Here is a 26,637-nt window from a genome sequence, read left to right on the forward strand (position 1 = left end):
CAGTGTGTTTTTCCAACATAAGGTTGTGAAGGTCTTGACAGAGCTCTTTGCTTTGGCCCATCATGAAATGCTTCTTGTGTGACACTTTGATGATGATAAACCTTTTTATATCATCAATCAGGACTAAATGTTAATGAGCTCTGATAGGAGACAGGAGGAGTTTCTACACACTGACAGACTCCAGCTGCTTTCTTGTCTTTCACTCCTTTCTACACCTCCTCCTTTTCTCCATGTGTTCAATACTTATTCTCTGTGTCATTTCACTTTATTACACATAATTTATGGACATGTATGTTTTGATTTCTTTTGTATGATTGGATTACTTAGGTTGTTACCGACATCTGGTGAAAATTTCGTGTCAACAGCCCCATTAGAAACATATTGAGTGAGAAAAATGTTGACACGTTCAATACTTATTTTCCCCGCTGTACAAACATCTCCCTGTGTCTGTAGACTCATTTATCTAACACACTGACAGAAATGAAGCACCCACACAAGGATCCACCCACTGGATCCTTGGTTGTCCACGGGAAGAAGGATGCATTTTAATGAGCCTGTAAAATGGAACAGTCTAGTTGCGTTGCTGTGATGTAATCAGTCTTGAATGCAGCCAGTGAGCGATGCAGCCAGTTCATGTTCAACAGACACAAACAGGAGTAATCTCATTGGCCAAACTCAATTGAAGCAGGTGCTGCTAATGAAGCACAGGTTGTTTTTAGTGATGCAACAAAAATTTGTTATTTACTTAATGAGTGTAGTTTTAGAGAAACTGAGTTCAGTCAGGACCACTTTTGTCAAAATAATCTTTATTTACTTGCACAGTTTTATTTGGCGGTATGATACTGTTCTGGGGCCCCCTGCTCTTCCACGCGCTTGCATGGAAAGCCTGAGGCAGGAAGAGCACCTTCCTGCCCTTCACGAGCCATCATGAACGGCATAAGCAGGGAGCGCAGCAGCAAAAGAAAACCCAGACAGAGCAGAGCAACCAACATGAATACAGGAGGAGCTGGGGTGGAGGTGGGTTGCGAAAGTGCCAGCAGCAGAGGAAGCAGGAAGGAGGGTCGGGCGAGAGCAGTTTAAATACCCCGCTCTTAATGCAATTTCCCAATAGGAAGCGGGCACGCAGAGTCAGCTGAGCCATCAGCTGATCTGCGCCGGTGATGACAGCTATGCAGTTAGAGCTTGACGTCGTGGCCTGCCAGAACTAACGCTACGCTCAATTTAATTGATAGGCTATTTATTTACAAATGTACTAGCCACAGATGAGGACAAAATCAATCTTGTATGGAAAAAAGCATAAAAAATTGCAATAATCGAAGAATCGTGGCACCAATAATTGAATCGAATCGACAATAGTTATGATCGAAGAATCGAAGCTCCCATAATCGAAATTGCATCGAATCGTGAGGTACCCTTGTTGGAACACCCCTAGTGTGAAAACACCCATTGTGGCTGCACTTATGTTTTTAAAGGAAATGCTATTTATATACATTTATATTTATATTTATATTTATATTTATATTTATATTTATATTTATATTTATATATAACATATTTAATTTTACAGTCTTTCAGCAGCCAGTAATAGGCCAGTCAGTTACAGGCGTGGAGTGGAGAATTTTATTTTATTTTATATTGTGCATTGTTGGAATGTCAATGCTCATAAATATTTTCATAATTTTGTAATTGATTTATTATTTGAAGCATGAATGCAATTGCAATGCCTTTATTTTAGTGAGGTAAGTACACAGTCACGGCCATAAACGCAACTGTACTAAAACTTGTCATAATAATTTATTTTGGTGTTTCGGTTTTCGGCCTTGGTTTCCTCATTTTCGGTTTTCGGTTTTGGCCCAAAACTTTCTCTTCGGTGCATCCCTATTTTTATTTTTTTTTATTGCAGTAAGATTTATTTAGTCCATTATTTAGATTTCTTTCCTTTAGTTAGAGCTGAGATCAGTGCAGAGAGTCTCCCAGTGTTTAATATTTAACTGAGCCCGGTCTCATCTCAGTGGAGTCTCGCTCCAGAGACTTTTTCATGTTCGTGTCTAGACAGAGCCATCAGAGATCACATGAAGAGCATACGGTGACTCTGATTCATGCCCCGAGTATTTTTTTATCTTCTGCACTTTGAATAATCTGACAGGTCTGATTGTCAGATTCGCCGGCTGCTGTCATTACCATATAGTAGATCTGGCTGGATGAGTGATGTGCGAGTGTGTGTGTGTAGTCCTTTCTCTGCCATTCATAATAGATTCATTTAGTAGCTTAGATCTTGTCGGCTTCAGGCTCTCTCCATTATGTCAGCGCGTGTGCATGTGTGTGTGCATTCAGAGACATTGATTCTGCAGACTAAAGATGACTGAAGTCTCCTTTCACAGAGGAACAATTTCTCTATGCTCGGGCTGCTGCTGTGTTCTAATCAAAGAGTTTCACTGATTGAAACTCATGGCTCCGGCTCCGAGTCTGACTGTCGCGCCTCAACAGGAAAATCCACCACAGCTCAATGAGCTTTCAGAAGAATACACTGATTTATTCTGCTATGAAATAAACAGTTGTGTATTTACACTAGTTTACACACAAACACACTGTATTCAGCAGCTTGAACCCTGTCAGGTCAGACAGATTCATATTCACTGTAGTGTAACTGTAACACTGGACAACGCAGCACCAGTCTACAGACCGACTTACAGTTAATGCAGCTGCAGCCATGTGGGAGAGGATGAGACAGAAGCAGGAGGCTCTGTGCACGGAGCCTGCTGCTCTTTATAACAGATATACAACCAAATCCTGTCACAACAGTTAGGCCTGTCACAATTATTACATAGTCGCCTGATCACAATCATTTTGCATAATAGTGAAAATGGTTTCCATTCATCTGGATAAAAACAGCTGGATGAAACAGAAATGTCAGATTTCCATCACTATTTCCTCGTCGTGTTCCACCATTTGAGGTTTGAATGGTCTTTTAATGACATCATCACATTGAGCCACATGAGTGGAGCACCACAAACTGTTTATCTGGAGGAGCTTCATTTCTAATATTTGACAACCGCATTTGGATGAGCATCTATTGACTTTAGCATCATTGATTCAGTTGCAAAGCCAATACATGTCTCTTCTTCTTCTTCTTCTTCTTCTTCTTCTTCATAATGTATGTATGTGTATAATTACACTATGTTCAGGCTTATACTATAATAGCAGCAGATAATGATCAGAAAAGGACAATTAAATTGTTAATCGCAACTATTTGTATGACAATTAATCATCAACTAAAATGTCATGATGGACAGCTAACAGCAGTGTGCTGTGTAACAGTAAGGTGGTGGTCATGGGCAGGTAGACAAGACAGCAGTGTCATTAGGAATAAGATATAGACAAAAGTGTGTTGCCATTGTTGTACAATGTGAGGTATAAAGGTACAGTCAGAGTGAAATCACACATGCTCTGCTACAGAGGATTTTTAATTTGTGTCACCAGCTGTGTCCGTCCTTACTGTTGTATTGGAAAGTGTGGTTCCTGTTGCCCAGCAACACCAGAAACTCAAACCTGGGGTTTTAAGGCCCTTGGTTTTGTACCAACAGCGGTAGAACCAAGCTGAAACCTATGTACATCAAAAAGACTGATGGTCAGGCTCTCTGTGTCTGTTTCCATAACTGATGCTCTTAGGATCTTGACCTGTAGGAGAAGAGTCACAGCTAGCTCTGCATCATGCAAACACCTGCTAGCATGTTTATTGTTTGCTGACTACCACCGACTGCAGTTGGAACTAGTTACTGAAAAATGTGTTTGTTTAAGTACACTAAATGAAGGTGAAGTGATCGAAGATAAATTGATTCCTGATCATTTAAAGGAGACATATCCTGCCCCTTTTCCACAAATTAAAATAGTTCCCAGGTGTCTTAAAAACATATCGGTGACATACTTTGGTCAAAATACCCCAAGGATCAAACATCACAGCTCTTTTCATCCTCTCAAAACAGCCCTGTTCGGAACGGCTGGTTTCAGTGCCTGTCCCTTTAAATGCAAATGAACCACTGCTTGCCCCGCCCCTTCTACTGGTACAGGTAGGGGTGGGGTTATGCTAATTTGAATCCTAGTTACATCACTGGAAGACAACTGAGGCAACAGCTCATAAAACCACACAGATTTCAACCTACGGAGTCTGAAAATTACTGATTTTTTTTTGTCAATTCTCACATTTTGCGACCAGAAGGCAAAACAAACACCCAAATAAGAGCCTTCATAAAGTGATATTTCCATAATATATCCCCTTTAAGCAAAATGATTACTCCAGCTCCTCAAATTACTTTTTCATATAGTTATAAATCAAACATCTTTTAATATCTCTGTGGCAGGGACAGCCAGAGCCAGAGGCACATTGTTTCAGGTTCTCCATACATCTGTCCCTCTGTCTGTACGTCTGAGTCTTGTGGGCAGTATAATGCTGCGTTCATAACAACTCAGAGGTCGGGATTTCCAACTCGGAAATTTCCGACTTCCGACATCATTGCGTTCACGCTGCAGGAACTCGGAAGAAAAAAACATGGATACCTGAAGGAGTTTGGCATATTGTGGCTCATAGCTGAATACGAAAAATAAATGCAGCAGTAAATGATGTTTATTTTGGAGGAGAGGAGACGCTGCAGATGAGTGCACATATAATGTTATAGCCTTGATAACAGTTAAACGTTATTTACGTCACATACGAGGACCACAATTTCACACCATACAACAATCACAGCTTAATATAAACGTATTTCATATAGGCTACTGCAATATTACACAAAAATATGCATTCAAACCTCAACAAATAACTTAAAATGTCTAAATTCTAACCATTTAAGACGAGGGCTGCCATGTTTTGATGTTGTCGTGACGTCAAGTCGGAAAGTCGGAGCTCTGATATGATACCCGAGTTCCCGACCTGTAATTTCCGAGTTCGACGCCGTTCAATTCATTTTTTACAACTCGGAGCTCGTTTTTTTCCGACTTCCGAGTTGTCTTGAACGCAGCATAACACCTCAAAGGAAGCTCCGATTTGAACATTCACCAGGACTGATTAGATTCATGGTCATGGTGAGCTCAGAAAACATGTTTTGTCCTTGTAAATGCAATATCTCCATAACGCCTTGTGAGAATTTCTTTGAATTTGGTAAAAACATTTGCCTGGACTCGATGACTAACTCTAATTTGGTAGCTAAAGGTCAAAGGTCAAAGCAGTCAGTGACCTTACAAAACAAGATTTTGGCCTTGTGAATACAAAATCTGGAGAACTTAGAAAACACTTTTGAGCCATGAGGGGGTGATGCTAGTTTTATTCTGTAGACTAAACAGTTAGCCTGCTTAAGTAATTGGGCTATGAATAATCTTTAGTAGTTATGAATTATATTATGATTATTTTATTCGTTCTCAAACTTTGTCTAACTGCAAACTGCTAAATCATTGAGGAGGCAGAGGGCTGTCTCTAAATAAAATGAGGTTAAACTGCTCAGCTGCTTCTGCCTCATGCTGCTTAGACAATAATGCAGATTCGGAGGCGGGGTGGGTTAAACTGAGCCAAGAGACATTTTCTGTTTTTAATATTTGATACATATTCAGCTATTTTTGCCAGCGGTGATGCAAACAGGAGCAGACAGTCGCCAGAAGAGTCGAGGTCTACATTATTCAATTTAATAATCCTGCATGTTTTCTCAACAGTTAGCTCTCTCAGCAAAGCACAACCTTTTCACACAAGCTACACTGTGTGTGTGTGTGTGTGTGTGTGTGTGTTTGTATGTGTGTGTGTGTGTGTGTGTTTGTGTGCAGGCATTAGCGCAGCACATGCACCGTCCAAGGAGCTTTGGTGTCAGCTTGAGCAGGACAGAAACTCAGTACATAAAACACCTTTCTGTGTTAATGAGCCCTTTTTATACATCTGCAACACACACCCGTGTAGTTTATGAGGGTAAATACACACACTCACACTCACACGCTCTCCTCCTCCGGCTCCTCTGCTTTTACCAATTATGTCCCCTGCAGCTGTGTCTCCTCTGTTTGTCCTCTCTGCACTCTCCTCCCCTTTCATGTCCCCTCTCGTCTCACCCCTCCTCCCTTGACGCTGAGGGGTGAGTGTTATGGTCAAGAGCTGCAGCATCAGGTGTAAATGGTTTCTGTCTGGACCACTTTAACAGCTGGATGCTCCTCTGGCAGTTGCAGAGAGCAAAGTTCCTCCCCAAAGTTTCCACACGTCTCCACTCTTTCTTGACTTTATTTGATAAACTAGAATAGACTTAAAGGGATAGTTCAACATTTTGGCAAATTGGCCCATTGCCATAATCTATATAGTCATAGTAGGTTTGTTACCCTTAATTGTTGGTGCAAGCTATTTTTGGAACGGCGGAGCAGAGCCGTGAGCTGCTCAGAGCTACGCTACGGAGGCTAATGGGATTTCTTGGTTTCCCTCATCAAATTCATCAAATACACAATCCAACAACTCCAAAACGCTGCCGTGGACAAGTTGTGACCTGCACATTCACCACGCTATGAGATAATAACTGAACGTTATGAGACAGAGTTGTTCTCGAGGTAAATTCATGCAAAACCGCTGATGCACATTCCCGTCGGAGGCAGCTTTTCAGCAAGATGTCTCTGTATTTACCTCGAAAACAACTCTGTCTCATAATGTTCTGTTATTATCACCTTTAAAGAATTCATACATCCAGGTTGAGTCTGCAGTTTTCATCTGGACCACTGAGGAGCTTGTTATTCCTCTAGAAGAAGAAATTAGGGCTGAAATCATTCCTGCTCTTCAGGAGGTGTAATTACGAAAAGAGCTCTTATTTGTTGTATCACTGTAACAAGGGATATGGTGATAATGTTTTTCTTTGCCACTGATTCTGATACGATCATGTTGGGTGGCTGTGGCTCAGGGGGTAGAGCGACTCTTCACTAACCGGAGGTGGTTCAATTCCAAGTTCCTCCAGTCCAAATGTCCAAGAGTCCTTGGGCACCCACTCTAATGTGTCATCGGCTGTGTGAATGTGTGTAAATGATTAGCTTCCTACGAACAGCGCTGTATGAATGTGTGTGTGAAAGGGCAAATGTGACAAAAACTGTGTAAAGCGCTTTGAGTGGTCCAAGAGACTAGAAAAGCTCTATACATGTGCAAAGACCACTTACCATCAAGTGAATTGGGCCAGTCCACAGCCAGTAATGATCATTTTTGGCTGAATTACAGATTGTGCAGTCTTAGACCACACCACACCATGACACCACACAGACATGTTGTTTTGTTTTAGTGGTCAGCACATTACACAAAGTTAGAGGTGAGACTGCAGCACACAGCCTCAGACAACAGAGTGTTAACCCACAGGTAAATCCCTACTATCTACTAGTCACATGTGCATCTCAATAAATTCGAATATCATGGTAAGGTCCCTTTCAGTGGTTCAAGTCTAACAAAGTTACAGTTGTGCATATAGATGGACATACTTTTTAGGAGGTCAACACTTCCATATTAAAAATTATTTTTTTAAAAATTTGTCTTTTGTAATATTCACATTTTTTTGAGATTCTGAATTTTAGGTCGCCCTTAAATGTAAGCCATAATCATTACAATTAAAATAAATTAAATACATAAAGACATGAAATAAATTAACACATGCTGTGTGGAATGGGTCTATATGTATTAATTTCACTTTTTGAATTCAATTACTGACATACATGTTGGTAAACTTTTTCATGATATTCTTATTTATTAAGATGCACCTGCATATTTTTGATAACTGGCTGATCAATCAAGGCATCCCTAATTAGACCCATACTGAAATATGCTCATAGTAATACGTTCTCTCTTAAAGCCTTATTAAAGGGATAGTAGCATTTTTTTTAAAGTGGGGTTGTATGATCTACAAATAGCCCCTAAGTACTTTAATTGCAGTAGAAGACTCTCTGCACTCCTCCCGTTAGCAACGCCAGCCCATAGCCCTGACCAGAGATTTACAACATACAGTGTTGTGAACAGACCCAAAGAAACAGCCTATTTTCACGGCCTAAAAGAGGTTTTACCTGAAAAAAAAATACACAGTTCCATTGTTCGCTATAATATAAATTTTTCCAGCCCTTCAAAGTGCAGGAAAAACACAGTTTTTATTTGGACCTAACCAACTCACCTATCCCTCCGGCCAGGGTTAGCGCCCGCCGATCAGCAGTTGGTTAGGTCCAAATAAAAACTGTGTTTTTCCTGCACTTTGAGGGGCTGGAAAAAATTATATTATAGCGAACAATGGAACTGTGTATTTTTTTTTTCAGGTAAAACCTCTTTTAGGCCACGAAAATAGGCTGTTTCTTTGGGTCCATTCACAACACTGTATGTTGTAAATCTCTGGGCAGGGCTATGGGCTGGCGTTGCTAACGGGAGGAGTGCAGAGAGTCTTCTACTGCAATTAAAGTACTTAGGGGCTATTTGTAGATCATACAACCCCACTTTAAAAAAATGCTACTATCCCTTTAATTAAAATCTAGTATAAAAGCTGGAAGAGCCTCTAAATGCATATAAGTTAGTGGGCTAAAACAGCAGAGCCAGCCAGATAACCTGATGAAGACAAAGAGGGGAGAGGATAAAACTAAATGATACTGATTCTAATTTATGATCGTAAATGGCAGACTCTGCTGGGAAAGACTCCACATTACAGAGACAACAGGTAGAACGTCGTTACACCAGCAGCATCATCAGACTTTATTCTGGGACGACTAAGGAAAAATAAGTCGAACTCAGAGATGTGAAATGTAATTTCCATATTTAATCATCTAAATTTGACTTCTTGACTGTGTGTATGTGTGTGTGTGTAAGGATTTATATAAAGGCAGGAATGTGTCGCTTTTAGCTCCAGGGGAATTTTGTTTTATTCCCTTTTCCAACCTGTCAGCGACTTGTTGCCATGACAGCAAAGAGGCATAGGAGTTATTCACTAAAGTGTCTGTGTGACTGTGTGGTCTGGTCTGATGTGGTCATCAACATGCTCATGACCCGCTGTGATTTCACACACACACACAAAAAAAAACCACTTACACTAAAAATAACAGTTTTAAACCAACTCAAAATATATTGACTCCATTTCTGTTCAGACTAAGGAGACACACACAGTTGCAGGGACCAGTGTCACCACATGCACTTACAGAGCACACACACGGTGGCAGTGTAGACAGAGTGAGCCATCAGCTGGCAGACTGGTAGAAATGAATATAACTGTGCTGATTGAAGCTGGAGCTGATGAACACCTGTGGTCTGATTGTGGAACTGATTCCACTGCCAACGAAAGAGCACATACATAGTGACTTGGAACTACAGACAGGAACAGTGTGAGATTTTGGAAGGAGAGCATGAGCTCGAGGTCTCTCTGTTGTAACTGTGGTTTGTTGTTTGGCTGAGGATGGAGAGCAGGGTGCCAGGAGAAGGTGGGCAGTCCTCGTCGTGTCTAACTGTCCCAGGGCTGCTCCATCACTGTATGTGTGTATTTGTTTGCTTTATGAAAACCTATGAATGTGAATGTGGCTTATACTGTAGGGTAAAGAGCTTTGAATGAAAAGCTCTATATACAGTCAACTTACCATCATTTATTGGTTGTTACATGGCCTCCGGTCTGTCTGATGCTTGGGTGTCAACAAGAAGTCTGCTGGACTTTTACTTTTATGATGTATGTATGATGTATGATGTAACCAATCAATTAACAGAGAAATTAACAGTTGACAGTTATGTTTCCTTTACTTGAATACGTGTTCATAAGACTGACATAACACTGTCATAACCATGACATGAGTCATGACACCTGTCATAAACATTAATGAATACTTATGACAGTTGTCGTTAAGTGTCATTCGGTAAGTTTCATTCGGTCACTTTGGATGCAAAGTTGACATTGTTTGAGATGTCCTTGTTATGACAACTTGACATAAAGACAACATAACCTGTCATAGCAGACCTAATTGCCAAACTTTAAAAATGATGTCAAGTTGTCATAACAATCTCAAACAATGTCAACTTTCATCAAAAGTGAGATAACTTACCGAATGACACTTACGACAACTGTCATAAGTATTCATTGATGTTTATGACAGGTGTCATGTCATGGTGTCAGTCTTATGAACACGTATTCAAGTAGAGTGTTACCAAAAAGAATAACAATTACATCCACTAACACCACAGCAACACAACAAGATCAAACTGATACAGTAGAACCTGGATTGATCTCACGTGCACACACACACATGCACACACAGTCAGGAATGTGAAGCCAATACTTGCTAAGTCATGTGTGACCAGTTACAGTTAAACCATCTGCCCTGACCTCATTAGACCCATTGTGTTTACACTGTACTGTAAACTCCAACAATAACAAGGGCTGAGAAACAAACGCTGCAGAATGCCACTGACTAATGTATCATTATCACCACAGCACTGTGAGCTTTTTGCGGCTTCAGTCTGTTTTTCCCCTCCCCTACTGTAACTTTACTGCTGAAATATTAGTAGCATGATAAATGTGCTTAAGTGGGAGTTCTCACTCAAGCCTGGAGGACAGAGCGCATGAATGGATACACAGTAAATTAACATATTCACTCATGCAAACCCAAGAACTGCTCCTGCTCCCATGCAAGCAGATACAAGAGTTCGTTGCACACGTAACCTGCACCTGTGAATGAATATTTAACACACACACACAACAATGAATAAGACGATGATGTATGTGCATGTGTAAAAAAAAAAAAGATAAAAGCTTTCAGATGTTATGTCAGATGACGATGGTGTGACATGCAGTCATGAATAAATTCACACTTGTGTCTTTAAATGTCTGAAAATACAAATTGTAAATTCAGTCATGCTCTCATAAATAGTCATTCTGTCACACAAAGACATTTTGGAGGCAGAGCGGGTGAGATTTAGCATGTGATGCATGTTAAGTGTGCGTGTGTGTGTCTGTTATAGGAACAAGCACTGAAATTGAAATTGAAAAAAATATATATACCTTTGTGTCTTTAATTGGAGTTATTGTGCTGCATGTTTGGCTGCAAAATCCTTTTTCAATGTTGCCAAAATTCTCTCATGTGGAAAGCCTCTTTAACATCAATAGGTTTAAACAGAATTCATGCATTCATGCTGCGCTCTCTAAAAACAATTTACAAACGCATCCGCACATGCACAGGACATCAATAAATGTACATAGAATATAAGGTGGGCAGTCATGCATTAACAACACACACACACACACACACACACACACACACACACACACCGAATGTGCTAGAATAAAGTGTGACCTGAGGCCAACCAGTCATGTTTGACCACAGTTTGACCATCTGCCCTCGTTAGAGCTGACCTCATGTAGCAGATGGTGGAGCAGCACACACATCACCATGCTACACCTCTGACTGTAATGTACACGTTCACTAAAGGTGTAAGATCAAGCTCCCTGCTCCTCTTACAGTTAATCATTTTGTTGTTTGGTTTGATATGAGGTCCAGCATTTTATTCCACACCCAGGACGATCTCATATGGTTAACCTACTTCTGTCTCAGAAGACAGTCATTTTCATAAGGTGCTGAAGTTACCCTGAAGTTCTCTCCATAAAGAGTTAATCAGATTCTCCATTGTGATTTGGATTATTACAGAGGAACTAAGCAGGATTTCTCCCGTGGCTATGCTACATTTTTACCTTAATTAAAAAGCTCCAGAGTAATTGTGATAGACTTGTGGCTCTCTGTCTTCCACCTGGCATCAAACCAACCTTGCAGCATCAGTGTAGTACCTGGCCGCCGCCCCGGTGTCCCATCTCTCTTCTCTGCGCACCGTGACACATGCATGCTCTGTAACTGGCAATCTTTTGTTTATGACAGTTAAGACACAAATATACACGTCGTCACATCGTATATGATATATAATGTTATCCACCGCTTTGTGGATTGATTTTTCACCGGCTTCGTTGTAAACAAATGCACATGGCCAGGAGGAGGGTTAGCAACACAGAGGGGAGACCAGACTTGCATAGTTCCTCTTGGATCATACTACACGAATTTGGCCGACAAATTTCTAGCGTCGGGCCCGATTATGAAAGTCAGGAACGACGAGTGGATGTGTTGTGTAACATGACTGACAAGCCGCAATTTTGTGTCTAGGACACTCAAAGACGCCTGAAAGTCTGGCATGTTAGAACTTTTGGAATTTCTTCGCTTAGTCTGACGTCTCACAACGTCAACCTTTATGTTGACCAATTGGACGACAGAGTGCTGTTACCATGTGGGAGTGTAGCTCAAGAGAAAGTCAGGTAAACTCTCCTTCAGATGACATGAAGAGGCAGGAGGCAGGTGTGCAAAACAAAGTAAATTTTAATTGCTGCCAGGCCTGAGCAAAACAAAGTACAAACTAAGGGGAAAGTGGCTGAAAAGAAAAACACAAAAACTTAAAGGGGGAGAGCTGGCTGGTCATCACCCTCATGGCAAGAGAGAGCTCCTTGTGAACTGGGGCCTTATATAAGCTGTGGAAGCCCCGCCCCACCATTTAACAATCAACCCAGCTGATTCCAATATGCTACTCAGTGCAGGCCTCCTTCAGGGCCTGACTACAGGTCTCTGTTCCTGTTGAGACAGACACAGTTACATTAATGGGCGGTCCAGTCAAATAGGCTGTGCACCGCCTACTTGACTGGAACACATCAAAAATACAATTACAGAGGTTTTAGATACAATACAGAGGTTACATTACAACAAATACAGAGGCTACCTTCACTCTGTGACATTTCTTCCCTCCTCTCCCTCTGGGTTGTACATACCTGGTACACGTGACAAGTAGTCGGCTATGAGGTTACGCCTACCTGGACAATACTCAATGACAAAGTGGTATGGCTGAAGAGCCAGACACCAGCGCAGTATTCTTGAGTTTTGGCTCTGCATGGACTGCATCCACTTCAGGGCTCGATGGTCTGTTTGAAGGACGAACTCTCGTCCGAGAAGATAGTACCTCAGGGAGTCCACCGCCCACTTGATGGCAAGTCCCTCCTTCTCAATGGTCGAGTACTTCCTTTCTCGGTCGAAGAGCTTCCGGCTCAGAAACAAGATGGGCCTCTCCTCTCCAGGTTCTCCTTGGGCCAAGACCGCACCCAAGCCAACATCAGAGGCGTCCACTTGTACAAGAAACTTCTTGGTGAAGTCAGGGCTCTGCAAAACAGGATCTCGACACAACAGTTCCTTTAACTTGTTAAAGGCCTCCTCACATTCTTCAGTCCATGGAAGACGGGAAGAATTAGTCTTCCGTGTGAGATTAGTTATTGGAGCAGCTAAGGTGGCGAAATGGGGCACAAATCTTCGGTACCACCCTATTAGGCCAAGAAAAGACCGTACTTGCCTTTTGGTCTGCGGTCTGGGTATCTGTCGGATCGTCCCCAGCTTCTCCACCAGCGGCTTGATCTCTCCATGCCCGATGCGGTACCCCAGGTACGTCACCTCCTCCTGGGCCCAGGAGCACTTCTTCTGGTTGATGGTCAATCCAGCTTCCTGAAGCCTCCGGAGGACCTGCTCAAGATGACAGAGATGCTCCTGCCAAGACTCGCTGTAGATGATAACATCATCTAGGTAGGCGGCTGCATACTGACCACAATCAGCTAAAACAATGTCCATGAGTCTTTGAAAGGTAGCAGGTGCCCCGTGCAGACCGAATGGCATCACTGTATACTGATACAAGCCGGTAGGTGTTCGGAAGGCTGTGTATGGTCTACAAGCAGTGGTAAGTGGGACCTGCCAGTACCCCTTGCATAGATCTAATGTGGTCATGTATTTAGCTCTACCTAACCTTTCCAACAGTTCATCGATTCTGGGCATCGGATAGGAGTCAAAACAGGAAACACTGTTCAACTTACGGAAGTCGGTGCAGAATCGAAGACTTCCATCTTTTTTCGGAACCAGAAGAACAGGACTGGACCATTCACTTCTTGAAGGCTCTATGACCCCCATCTCTAACATGGTTGCGACCTCCTTCTTCAGTGGCTCCACCATCCTCTCAGGAACACGGTAAGGTCTCTGTCGGATTGGTGTTGAATCCTTCAACACAACGTCATGGCTGATGACCTTTGTGTGACCCGGTCTCTCCTGGAAGAGCGAAGGGAAGGACACTTGTACCTGGGTCAGCTGAGCTTGTTGCTCCTTACTCAGATGCTCAGGTGACTCCACGGCCACTCCTTGAGGTCGAGCTGGTTCCATGTCCGGGTCCTCATCTCCATCCTCTGCCACACGCACCATCATCACTGGTTTTGCCGCTGAGGTTACGTCTCTCTCCTTGAACTCTCGCAGCAGGTTAACGTGCAGGATCTGCTTCTGGCGCTTCTTATCTGGGCACAAGATTTCAAATGTTACGGGTCCAACTTTTCTGGTGACAACATAGGGCCCTTGCCATTTGGCAAGCAACTTACAGGTGCCTGAAGGCAGCAGTACTAGGCCTAACACCTTCTGCCCTGGTTTCAGTTCTCTGTCTCTAGCATGGATGTCATACCACACCTTCTGCTTGGTTTGTGCCTCCCGCAGGTGCTCCTGGGCCAGATGTCTCATCTTCTCCAGCTGGTCCCGCATTTGGAGGATGTAGGAGGCGATACTGCACTGGGCTGACTCACCCGCCACCCAACTCTCCCTGAGTACGTCCAGGGGCCCCCTAACCTGCCGGCCATAAACCAACTCAAAAGGAGAAAACCCTGTTGAGGCCTGTGGAACCTCTCTATAAGCAAAAAGGAGGAAAGGAATCCATCTATCCCAATCTCTCCCTGTCTCATCCACAAACTTTCTTAGCATGCTTTTAAGTGTACCATTAAAGCGCTCGACCAACCCATCAGTTTGTGGATGATATGGTGTAGTTCTGATGCCTGTGATGCCTAACTGCTGGTACAAGGTTTTCATAAGCTTGGACATGAAATTAGTACCTTGGTCTGTAATTATTTCAGTAGGAACACCAACTCTGGAAATCAGATCGATTAGGCACCGAACGATATGCTTAACCTGGATGGAGCGCAGTGGATATACTTCGGGATACCTCGTAGCATAATCACAGATTACCAGAGCAAATCGATGCCCCGAGCTGCTTTTCACTAAAGGGCCGATAATATCCATACCAAGGCGCTCGAATGGTGTGCCGATTATAGGCAAGGGTTGCAAAAGACCTCGATCTGATTTGCGAACTGGTGCTACTTGCTGACACTCTGTACATGTTCTACAGTACTCCTGAACATCCTGATAGAGTCTAGGCCAATAGAACCTCTGACTGATTCTATCATAGCTTTTCTGTTGGCCCAGATGTCCCGCCCATGGAATGTGGTGTCCCAAATGTAAAATTAGCTGATGGAATGATTTAGGAACAACCAATCTGGGAATCTCAGTGTCTGCAATGTACAAGAGGTTATCTTTGAGGATGTATTTGTCACCAATAAGAGTAGCTTGTTTAACTGGTACACCATCTATCTCACATACCTTGGCAAAAAGAGGTTGAAGCAAAGGATCTGATCTTTGCAGCTCCTTAAAGTTGTCAGGGACTTGCCACTGTGGGTCCAGCAAAGTGGTCTCTGGATCTGGAGAAACTGGAACTGGATCCTGCACCCTGGCCTTCCCCACATGCTTGTCCCAACGACGCTGCTTTTTACCCTTCTTAACCTTTGTACCCCCTTCAAAAAGGTCTGCATGGAGGTTAGGAAGGGGTTGCAAGCCTGTGGCTTGAGACCTAGTAACCACAGCACATGACTCGGAAACAGACTGAACAAGGTTAGACAGAACCGGTAAATCATCCCCCAACACAACATCATGGGACAGTTGACCCACTACACCCACCTTCATCCTATACACTTGACCTTTGATCACAACATTCACGTTAGCAGTAGGATACATTCGTTCATCCCCATGTACACATCCCAAACCCACTAGGTCCCCAGAGTTCAAAGCCCCATTGTCTACAAACTTAGCTTTCACCAATGTCTGGGAACTACCTGTGTCTAACAGTGCTTCAGCAGGTTGCCCATTAACAAGAACTGAGGTAGTATATCGGGATTTAGCTTGAAAAGTTTGCACTCTGGGCTGAAGCTCGGGCTCAGGAACATAGCACATGTTGGCCTCTTTAGGCTTTTTAAGTGGACACAAGGCTGCCTTGTGACCTGGCTGCTGGCAATTAAAGCAGATGAGCCCCCCGGTACTAAAATTGGGCTTTGATCCACCCCCTGCATCCTGCTTAGCTATACCCTCATCATATTTTGACCACTCTGGTTTACCCCTCCCCACAGTCACCTTGTAGGGCCGAGGCGGTTCCCGGTGTGCCGCCAGGTACCTCTCGGCCAGTCTTGCAGCCTCCTCCCCCGTCTGTGGCTGATGTTCTTTTACCCATGTTCGAACATCTGGGCGGAGAACGCGCAGGTACTGCTCGAGGATCAAGGTCTCGGCCATCTCCTCTGTGGTCTTGGTCTCTGGTCGCATCCACCGTCGGTAGAGTCCCTTCAACCTGTTGTAGGTCTCCCTCGCCGTCTCTCCCACTGGAACGATGCTTGACCGGAATCGTTGGCGATAGGTCTCTTCTGTAACATTATATTTGGCAAGGACAGCCGCTTTGATGTCTTCGTAGATGTGTGACCGCTGTTCGTCCATGCCAGCATAGGCCTCCAAAGCTTTACCGGTGAGGAGGGTGACGACCCGGGCTGCCCACTCCTCTTGACCCCAGCCCCAGGTCCTGGCGATACGCTCGAAGCGGATGAAAAAACTTTCAACGTCCTCACCCTCGCTGAAGGTTGGGATCCTTGCCCCGTCGTACCGGCCGATGGGCCGCACTGTTGGGTGGCCAGCCTGTGGCCCGGATGGACCGACGTCTGGCCCGGAGGAGTGGAGGTCTGGTGGCGCTGTGCAGAGACTGGGCAGCGGGCGTCGCTGCGCTGGAGTAGGCAGGGCATAAGGATTCTGCTGATTAGCTGCGTCATCAGTCACACGGTCTTGGCTGGGTTTTCGATAAACAATGTCTTTTAAATCTTCCAGTCCATCAAATAACAGTTTTTCATTTCTTTGTTGTCTGTACATGAACTCTCTTATTTCATTCATGAATTGTTGTCCCACACCAATACTCTCATGTGAAGGCTGCGGAGTACTTAGCTTTTGCTTTACTGCTGGATATTCAATCTCTGGCTCCTGCTCCTGTTGCCGGTCCTCCAATGCCTGGGCTCCAGCAGCCAGCCCCGGTTCCATGTCCTCCGCTTCTCCCGACTCAATGGCCTTCTCCTCCACTTGCTCCTCACCCCACTTTGCCAGTGGGTTTTTCCGGGTAACTCGGCCACGCCCTCGTCCTCGTACAGACATCTCAGGTGCTTTACTGACTACTTCTCACTGGAGACTTCACACATCCCACCACTGCCACCATTTGTTACCATGTGGGAGTGTAGCTCAAGAGAAAGTCAGGTAAACTCTCCTTCAGATGACATGAAGAGGCAGGAGGCAGGTGTGCAAAACAAAGTAAATTTTAATTGCTGCCAGGCCTGAGCAAAACAAAGTACAAACTAAGGGGAAAGTGGCTGAAAAGAAAAACACAAAAACTTAAAGGGGGAGAGCTGGCTGGTCATCACCCTCATGGCAAGAGAGAGCTCCTTGTGAACTGGGGCCTTATATAAGCTGTGGAAGCCCCGCCCCACCATTTAACAATCAACCCAGCTGATTCCAATATGCTACTCAGTGCAGGCCTCCCTCAGGGCCTGACTACAGATCTCTGTTCCTGTTGAGACAGACACAGTTACATTAATGGGCGGTCCAGTCAAATAGGCTGTGCACCGCCTACTTGACTGGAACACATCAAAAATACAATTACAGAGGTTTTAGATACAATACAGAGGTTACATTACAACAAATACAGAGGCTACCTTCACTCTGTGACAAGTGCACTGACGCATTGTTTACACTGAACATAATGTGCTCAATCTAAATTAATGGTTTTGAGGTGAACACATTGGTTAACATACCTCATGTCCTTTGTGAAGATCAGACAGTCAGACCAGGAACGGCTCCACCATAATTTTTTCCTCCTTTTCTTTTTCGTGTCTGAGCTAAAGACGACTAGCATCACACACAGCGCTATGGTAACCATGATCGACAGTTTGTTGTGACGCCTCCCGATGGCCTATGAACTGGCTCAGGGTTGTGATGGATGATTGGTCGGGATCATACTTGTGGTGTCGCCAGTTTCCCAACCAAGACACGGCAAGAATTTATGATCATTTAATCTGACGTGGTGAGCATTGTGAAATGTAGTCTGAACCCGGCCTTACAGAAACACATGTCAATCAACATTATGCCAGAAGGCAGTAATGTTAGTGAGTATAAACACAGGTAACCCCTGTCAGTAAGACTGATGATCAGCTCCTTTTTCACCTCCATATGAGTTTGGACTAATGAATCACAAAGAGCAATGTCACTGACAATAAATCTATAATGTGATATTTACTTGCAGGTTGTTGTTGTGTCTCAGTCACTCAGGCTGTGGTGTGTTGATGTATTAACTGTCTCCTCCTGTCACTCTCAGGTGCCCTGAACCAGCGCTCCTGGGGGAAGAAGTACCAGTCCTGTAACAGTGCCAGGCAGTCTCCTGTGGACATCGACGAAACCTTCACCCAGGTTCGGCTGCAGTACCAAAACCTGCAGCTAGAGGGCTGGGACCAGCTGACAGCCGAGTCCAGCACCATCCACAACAATGGGAAGACCGGTATGTTAATGTTTCTCCTGCAGCGGTTGATATTAGACATTTGGAGAGGGAAGTCTTAACAGTTCATCTGAATTATGGGTTGAATCTAGGTTAATATGTTAGCAACGCCATCCTGCAAAAAACCATAGAAGAATTGAAAGACAAGCAACATGTAGTGTTTTTCTTCATCTTTTCAAAGCCAGACAAGAGCTTATTGAAGCAGGGAAAGGATGGATGTAGCTGAGCCTATGGACATGATTGAGACATTATTGTAGTGCTGTAAAACACAACATCCTAATCCCTGGACGGGGGAAAAGAAGCTTAACTTTTTCAGATGCAGGGAAAATATCACAACCTGGAGGTTAATGAAGAAGGAGACGGGCAGTGAGGATTTAAAGGAGGAAGAGTCAGAGGATGAAAGAACGGGAGACGGAGAGAAAGAGTAATTCAGAGAGAAGCAACCAGAGGGAGGAGAGCTCTGAGAGATCGTGTGAGGAAAGAAGGAAGATTAATGTGATGAGGCAGAAACTAAGCAACAGAAAAGAGGCAGCAAAAAAGAGAGGATTAAATGTTCACACACACACACACACATATACATTTATATATATATATAGATAGATATAGATATATATAGTGAGGGGGGGAGCAGGCATAGAGAGATAAGGATGATATGAGGGGAAAGTGAAAAGAAGAAAGGCAGAGTGAATGAAACAAATGAAAGCTGTCTGAGCAATCTGCACCATCTTTTCAATATTGCCTCGTCTATGCGTGTGCGTGTCTGTGCTTGTGTGTATGTGTGTGTCCTCTATATGTTAATGGTCTTAAAATTGATCTCCTTTTTCTCTCTTGAGGCCACAGAGGAAATTGCATATTTTAACAGATGCTGCGTAGCTGCCATGTTATTATGAGAGAAATATGGCGGCTCCATCTCTGTCTGACTGCTCAGAGCGTCCTACAGTCAACACCATGATAACATGTGTTCAACCATTATCCCTGTTTGCATTTTGTTGTCAAACAAACTCTCTTAAAAAGCCTCAGTAATGTCCACACAGCTACAGTAGGAGGGTGTGGAGGCATTGTTATGGTAATTATTTCACTCCTCTGAGATACTGTACCATGGGAATTAAAAGTAATAAACTTATTAGTTTAATCAGGTCTCCATTATGAGCCTCTCACTGATGGAAACACTGCGTATTTTTGTTACCTCACTTTTGTTCTGTATTATTTCCTCACCTGCAGTCCACCCAGCTCCTTAATGATTCACAGTCATCTTTTTACTTGAAATTGTGGCCTACACAGGCATTTACCACAGTCACACCTGTCTTGGTTTTAGCTTTGTCACATATTTTAGATTAGAAAATATAATATTTATTATTTACTGTGGGTGAACACATGATGTTTAGTGAGAGATGTGCATCCATATTTTCCAGCAAAGCAGCCAATAACAATTTTAAGTGAATAACTCAGACACCAGAAAACTATGTGAATGCAGTCCATTCGTTTCTGACAATCAGTTTTAACTTTTAATGATTAGGATGTACTTGCAGTTGACCTGTCAGTCTAACTGGCTGCTCTCTGTTCTGGGTTTCACTGAAAACAGCCTCTAGTACAGTTAAACTACTGTATCTCTACAGCTTCAGCTGTTAGACGTAATGGTCTCCGCTCGCTCCTGCTCCAGTGAGTCAACCTCGACCACAGCTGCGTTTACCTCCTGCGATTAAATTAAACATTTTATAAATGAATCTGTAACATGATGATCTTATAATCTGTAATCATGTGTTTTAGTGGCCATCGATGTGGAGGGGGAGTTCTTTGTGAGTGGAGGAGGACTGAGCTCCAGGTTTCGTGTCAGTAGAATCATCTTCCACTGGGGGCGGTGCAACGCCACGTCAGACGGGTCCGAACACAGCCTGAATGGGATGAAATATCCTCTGGAGGTAAAGAGGGAGCCTGTGTCTCTGCATGCTGTTCATACATGTGTCTAGCTTAAGGTTAGGTAAGTTTAGGTAAGTTTTACTGAACAGCTGTCAACCAGCACAGAGACAACAGACAATATAAACACAATACAAGACACACAACAAACACAATAAGGCAGTGTTTTTCAACCTTGGGGTCGGGACCCCACGTGGGGTCGCCTGGAATTCAAATGGGGTCACCTGAAATGTCTAGTAATTGATATATTAAAAAAAAGACTGATAAAAAATTATTTTTAACTAATTATTATTCTTTTATGATTAAAAACACCACAGACAATCTTAAACAACTGTATCTATACTTTCACCTTTTCTCGAATATAAATCGAGTTCAAATAAAATGCAACATACAATCTAAGCTGTTGCATCTTCCCCCAAAATTTGTGATGTCAAGATGGGGTCACGAGCCAAAAAAGGTTGGGAACCACTGCAATAAGGCCAATGAAACATGATCTAAATGTAGGACATAAATGAAAAAGAGAAGGATATGATTAAATACCACAGAAGCATGATAGAAACTGAATAAATACCACTACAGACTATGCAGCAGTCCAGCTAACCTGCCTGTTTCCTGCTCCATCAGATGCAGATCTACAGTTACGATCCAGATGATTTCCAGAGTCTGGATGCTGCCATCAGAGAGGGAGGGAGGGTGGCCGCCCTGTCTGTGCTCTTTGAGGTCAGTCGGTTTGTGGTCCAGTGTCAGACATGAATCTGCTTCTCCTCAAATCTTCTGAAAGTCACATGACTGGCACCTGTTTGAGTCCCATGTTCTTGTCCTCAGATCAGTCTGGATGAGAACGAAAACTTCAGCCCTGTCGTAGATGCTGTCAACACCGTCAGCAGGTTTGGTAGGTCACGTCTGTGTCATACTGTAACAATTAAGGCATAGCTGCAGCATCCCATAATAAAGATTGAATAAATGTATTTCCTGTGTGAATGTGTGATTATAAATCAGATCTAAGTTCTAAATTAATACAGTGAAAGCATCAAAGCCTCAGTCCACAGAGAAATGCACACAGCCTGTATTCAGAAACTGAGCTTTAAAACCAGCTGTCAGGACTTCTGTAACTTTGTGATGTCACAACAAAGCAGTCAGCCATGCTCTAAGCTCCACCCATCCAGTCTTGCAGGCTTTAGATTCTGTTTACCTTTTTACCTCTCATGTCATTGTGGAAGAATTATAACACAACTCAGAGCTAAACATCCTTGAGGCTAAAATAAATTGAATTAAATTTCCCAAGAAAGCTCTGAATCAAAGCTGTGTTGTTGTTGTAGCAAATTGACAGTTACACAAATGTTAGAAATCTCTCATCATCTTGTTTCAAGGTGCTTGTTCAGATTTGTTATTTATTGTGATCGTGTATTGCTGAGATGGCTTTCTTTGTTTGTTTTTACCAGGCAAGAGCGGTTCACTGGAGGCCTTCACCCTGCGCTCCCTGCTGCCTAATAACACAGACAAATATTACATCTACAACGGCTCCCTGACAGCCCCTCCCTGCTCGGAAACAGTGGAATGGGTTGTCTTCAAACAACCAGTGCCCATATCTGAAACACAGGTGAGTAGGGTTCTTCACACATACATACACACACACACACACACACACACACACACACACACACACACACACACACACACACACACCGTATAATGTAAAGATGGATGTAGCCTCCATGCCGTCAGGGAGCTGCTCCATTGTTGCCACCTTGACAGTGTCTGACCCAGCCTCTAACTTCCAGCTAATCCAACAATAGTCAGAGAGATGGGCTGGGTGTGGAAAGCATACGTTCCAATTAGCATAGTTAGTACAGCTGTATCATGCTCAAAGGCTAACCCAAGGTGAATTCTTTCTTTGGCGAATTATCTAGTGAACAGACTAAGCTAACAAGCCAGGTATAGTGAGTGCAGTTCTGTTATTATCTCATAGTGTGGTGAATGTGCAGGTCACAACTTGTCCACCAGAGCGTTTTGGAGTTGTTGGATTGTGTATTTGATGAGTTTGATGAGGGAAACCAAGAAATCCCATTAGCCTCTGTAGCGTAGCTCTGAGCAGCTTGCGGCTGCGCTCAGCGGTTCTAAAAATAGCTTACACTGAAGGTAACAAACCTACTGCTATGACTATAGCGATTATGGCAATGGGCCAATTTGGCAAAATGTTGAACTATCCCTTTAATAACTTCAGTAAAATAGGTGAGTTGTATAAACATTCAGGACCTGTCAGTGGAGGAGGAAATTAGCTGTAGACCAAAAGTTTTTTTTTGGCAGGCTGTAAACATGTTTCTGCTGTGAAGTTGGACTCTTTAAAGGGATATTTCAATCAATATTGCTATAATCCCTGCCTATAGTCTTAGGTGTAGGTTCATTTAATTGTCGGTGCAAGCTGTTTTTAGATCGGCGGAGCAGAGACACGAGCCGCGCGGTATTTCCACATTTCCCTCATCAAACTAAATACACAATCCAACAACTCCAAAACACTCTGGTGGACAAGTTGTGACCTGCACATTCACCACGCTATGAAATAATAATGGTATGTTGAAATACTGTGCAGCTTGCATCTCTGCCCCGCTGATCTAAAACATCTTGCACCGACTGCTATGACTATAGGGATTATGGCAATGGGCGAATTTGCCAAAATGTTGAAATACCCCTTTAACATGGGAGTCTATGGGGACTGACTTACTGTTGGTGCCACACTCTAGTTGTCAATCAAGAAACTGCAGTTATTGTCACTTCAGTGCTGGCATCATTTATCAGCTGCCTGGTGTGTCATTAGGTCAAACAGGCTCAGAGCTAACAGTGAGTTTCCTGCTAGATTTGATCATATCCATTATTTTTGAAAATTGTTCATGAGCTCTCAGTCCTTCCAACACATCCATTACTCCAATAGTCAGTCCCAGCAATCATTTTGGGATGAATGCATGCATTATGAATTTGCATTCAGATCTCTAAATGGAATTTCATAAGGCACAGACATGCATTTATTTATTCTCACTTCTCAGTGAATCTCAATATTATTGAGATTCATTGTTGCTCAACTTGTTTTTTAATAAAAGCATTCTATTTTATTAATATATTATATAAGTGCATATAACCAGAGAAGACCTCAGAGAGATTATAAATCTTTCAGATGACCACAGAAGTTTGTAGGTTATGTAACACACGGAGGCTACTTTTCTCTTCAACAGTTTTCAGCTTAAGAACCAGCTTCAAGTGGCTCTCTGAGGTCCTGCAGATAGTGGCTCCATTTTCCAGCTGAGGAGGTTGTTGAGTGTCCACTGTCACTAACCACCAACGCATTTTCATTTCTGAATCTCAACATCTAGAATAATGTTTTTTCTTGCCCGCAGAGTTGGAATAAAGAGAGAAAAGACTTGGCTTGAGTGTTGCTGGTTTTCACTCAGTCATGTACAGTAAAAGCTTCTTTTGAAATCACTGACAGCTGCTACTATGGCTAAATGGATGCAGCATTGTGTGTGATGAGAGCCTGCAAGCTTTATGATGCAAATTCTCAATTTTTAATGTCAGGCACTTGCAGTCACACTGGTGTAGAGCTTTGGTATAACACAGAAAGACATGGGCATATGTTTTTTTTTGCACTGGCTCATGTAAAAGTCATAAAAATATCAGTGGACGTTGGCTGTAGTGATTAGTTCAAAGACAAGAAATGACTTCTCTTCAGTGCTGTCAGTGGCTGTACTGTAGTTTGCAGCTGGTTTCAGGTCAGCCATCTTTTAACATCTGTTGACAACACTAAGACCAAAATGTCACACCGAGCTGATGCGATGTGACAGGCTTAGTCGAATGTGAATTTACAGAGTGGGGTTTTTTGTATTGTTATAATCTGTCATACAGCGGCAACACAAAGTGACACTGCAGCACCACTGATTCCATTTAAGGATGATTCTCTCTCTGTCTGAGGATGAAATCATCTGTGTAATAACCATCAATTATGTAGCTGAATAATAGAGAGTGGGTAAGGCCATGCCAGTGATTGTGTGTATTCTTTGTGCGTGTGAGTGTGTGTGTGTTTGTAAGACTGAAGCAGGGGTGGTAAGGCACGTGCACATCGTAGCCAACCAAAAATAGAGCAGTTCTGTGCCTCTGCCTCTGCCTGGCACCAAAACAAGCCTCTTAAACACACACACACACACACACACACATACACAAATAAATGTTTCAGTTTCTAGTTTATTTTGGCAACTTGTATGGAAACAGGAAAAAGCAAGAGGCACATGGCTCTCTGCCTCTGTGTGTTCACCCTCTGTGTGTCTGTGTGTGTCTGTGCCCAGTTGGAGATGTTCTGTGAGGTGATGACCATGGAGCAGGCTGGATACGTGATGCTGACTGATTACCTCCAGAACAACTTCAGGGAGCAGCAGCAGCAGTTCATGGGTCAAGTGTTTGCCTCATACACCGGAGTGGAGGATGTGCTAACACCAAGTATGTCATCACACACACACACACACACACACACACTTTCACAAGTTTCTTTGTGCTTTGTGCTTTGCACAATGAGAGGGGTTAGACTTGGACTTGGACTTTACTGTCATTCAGGATTTGTTCACTATAATCCACCTTTTTCCGAACGTCAAAAACATAAGCCGGTTTTGCCGGTTTTGCTCTTCCGGTGGAATTTTATGTTTACAGTACGTTTCCATGGTTTCGGTAGTCGCAGTAAATGCATGGATTTTTTTTTTTTTTTTTCTTTTCCAATGAAAATCTGTAAAACGCATGGATCATCACACCAGCTTTAAACAATGGACATCACACAAGTTGACATCCGTGTTAAAAGCCAGCGTTAATAGATCTAGATATGACAATGACTGAAAACCATGGAAACGTAAACGTACAATTCTACCGGAAATACAAAACCGGCTTCCAGTTTTGACCATAGATGACGTTTGGAAACTTGTGGATAAACAGAACGGAATTCTATTTCAGTGGCTCCAGAACAGTGCAATGGCACAGGAAAGAATACAATACAATAAAAATAGGTTGAGGAGGTTATGTATAAAAATATAGAAATTCATCACAAAAAAAGGGTTAGGGTTAGAAAAACTAGACTAAACTAAGTAAGGCTCTTCAAATCACAAATATATTTTCTTATGGACCAACACTTAAAACACAGGAGAAGAGGAACATTTGGGACTGCTAAAATGCCACCTTGGTCCTTTCATACAGTAGATTAAACCAATAGAAAAATGAGCCCAGTAAATGAATACTGCAAACGGGAAACATTATTTAATTTTATTTAACAAATTAAAGGTGTTTATGACCTAAGCCACGGGTGGCCAACCTGCGACTCGCAAGCCAATAAGAATGCGGCTCTCCAACTTACAGTAAATACATTTTTTTTAAAAAGACGGCGCTCACTCATTTCAGCCAGTTTACCTGCAGCTGACCGAGCTGTCAGAGCCTCTGCTGTTCCTCTCCTGACCTAAGCTGTAATGTCTTTCCTTTCAGCCTGTTTTGATAAGAGGAATGATTCATATAACAATGTGACATGATATGAAAGAATTCTTCCCTGGTAGTTTACTGAGCTCGGCCCAGAGCTCTGAGTCTCTGTACCTGTTTAATTTCCCCCCAAATTTGGGCAGCTCGGTGGAGAGAATTCAACCCCCCTCAGAGATCAATTTAAATTATATTATTAATCATATTTTTTTCCCAATGACTGAAAATATTGCCCTTCTTCTGCTCACCCTGCAGCATGATCATCAAAAGATGTAGTTCACGATGCTCTCCATCTTCATAAAGTCGCCCCTCCAGTAAAGCGGGTCTTTTGGGTTGCCAGGGAGCTCCACTTTGTAGTTCAGTGGCCCTGCCTCTCTCCGCACAGGCAATTTATTTTGCTGCTCTTTTTGAAATTGAAATAAAGTATTCAGAAATTCAGAGAAGGGTCTTTTTGCCTGTAACAGATTCATGATCCCATAGAGACACACACGCACACACACACA

General features: G+C 43.0%; 1 protein-coding gene across 1 annotated transcript in view; it reads left to right on the forward strand.

Moving 5' to 3' along the window:
• Positions 1-17,457: 17,457 nt before the first annotated feature.
• The window catches only part of ptprz1b (protein tyrosine phosphatase receptor type Z1b), a gene marked incomplete at both ends in the record, with an annotated part of 30,391 nt that continues 21,211 nt past the window's right edge, over positions 17,458-26,637 (forward strand). Inside the window, 7 exons of the mRNA XM_083999433.1 lie at positions 17,458-17,476; positions 18,551-18,730; positions 20,495-20,646; positions 21,266-21,361; positions 21,467-21,533; positions 22,084-22,241; positions 24,973-25,123. Coding sequence (XP_083855559.1) covers positions 17,458-17,476; positions 18,551-18,730; positions 20,495-20,646; positions 21,266-21,361; positions 21,467-21,533; positions 22,084-22,241; positions 24,973-25,123 — 823 coding nt within the window. The remainder of the gene's footprint in view (positions 17,477-18,550; positions 18,731-20,494; positions 20,647-21,265; positions 21,362-21,466; positions 21,534-22,083; positions 22,242-24,972; positions 25,124-26,637) is intronic.

This window comes from Trachurus trachurus (assembly GCF_905171665.1).
Source record: "Trachurus trachurus genome assembly, chromosome: 23".
Classification (NCBI taxonomy): domain Eukaryota; kingdom Metazoa; phylum Chordata; class Actinopteri; order Carangiformes; family Carangidae; genus Trachurus; species Trachurus trachurus.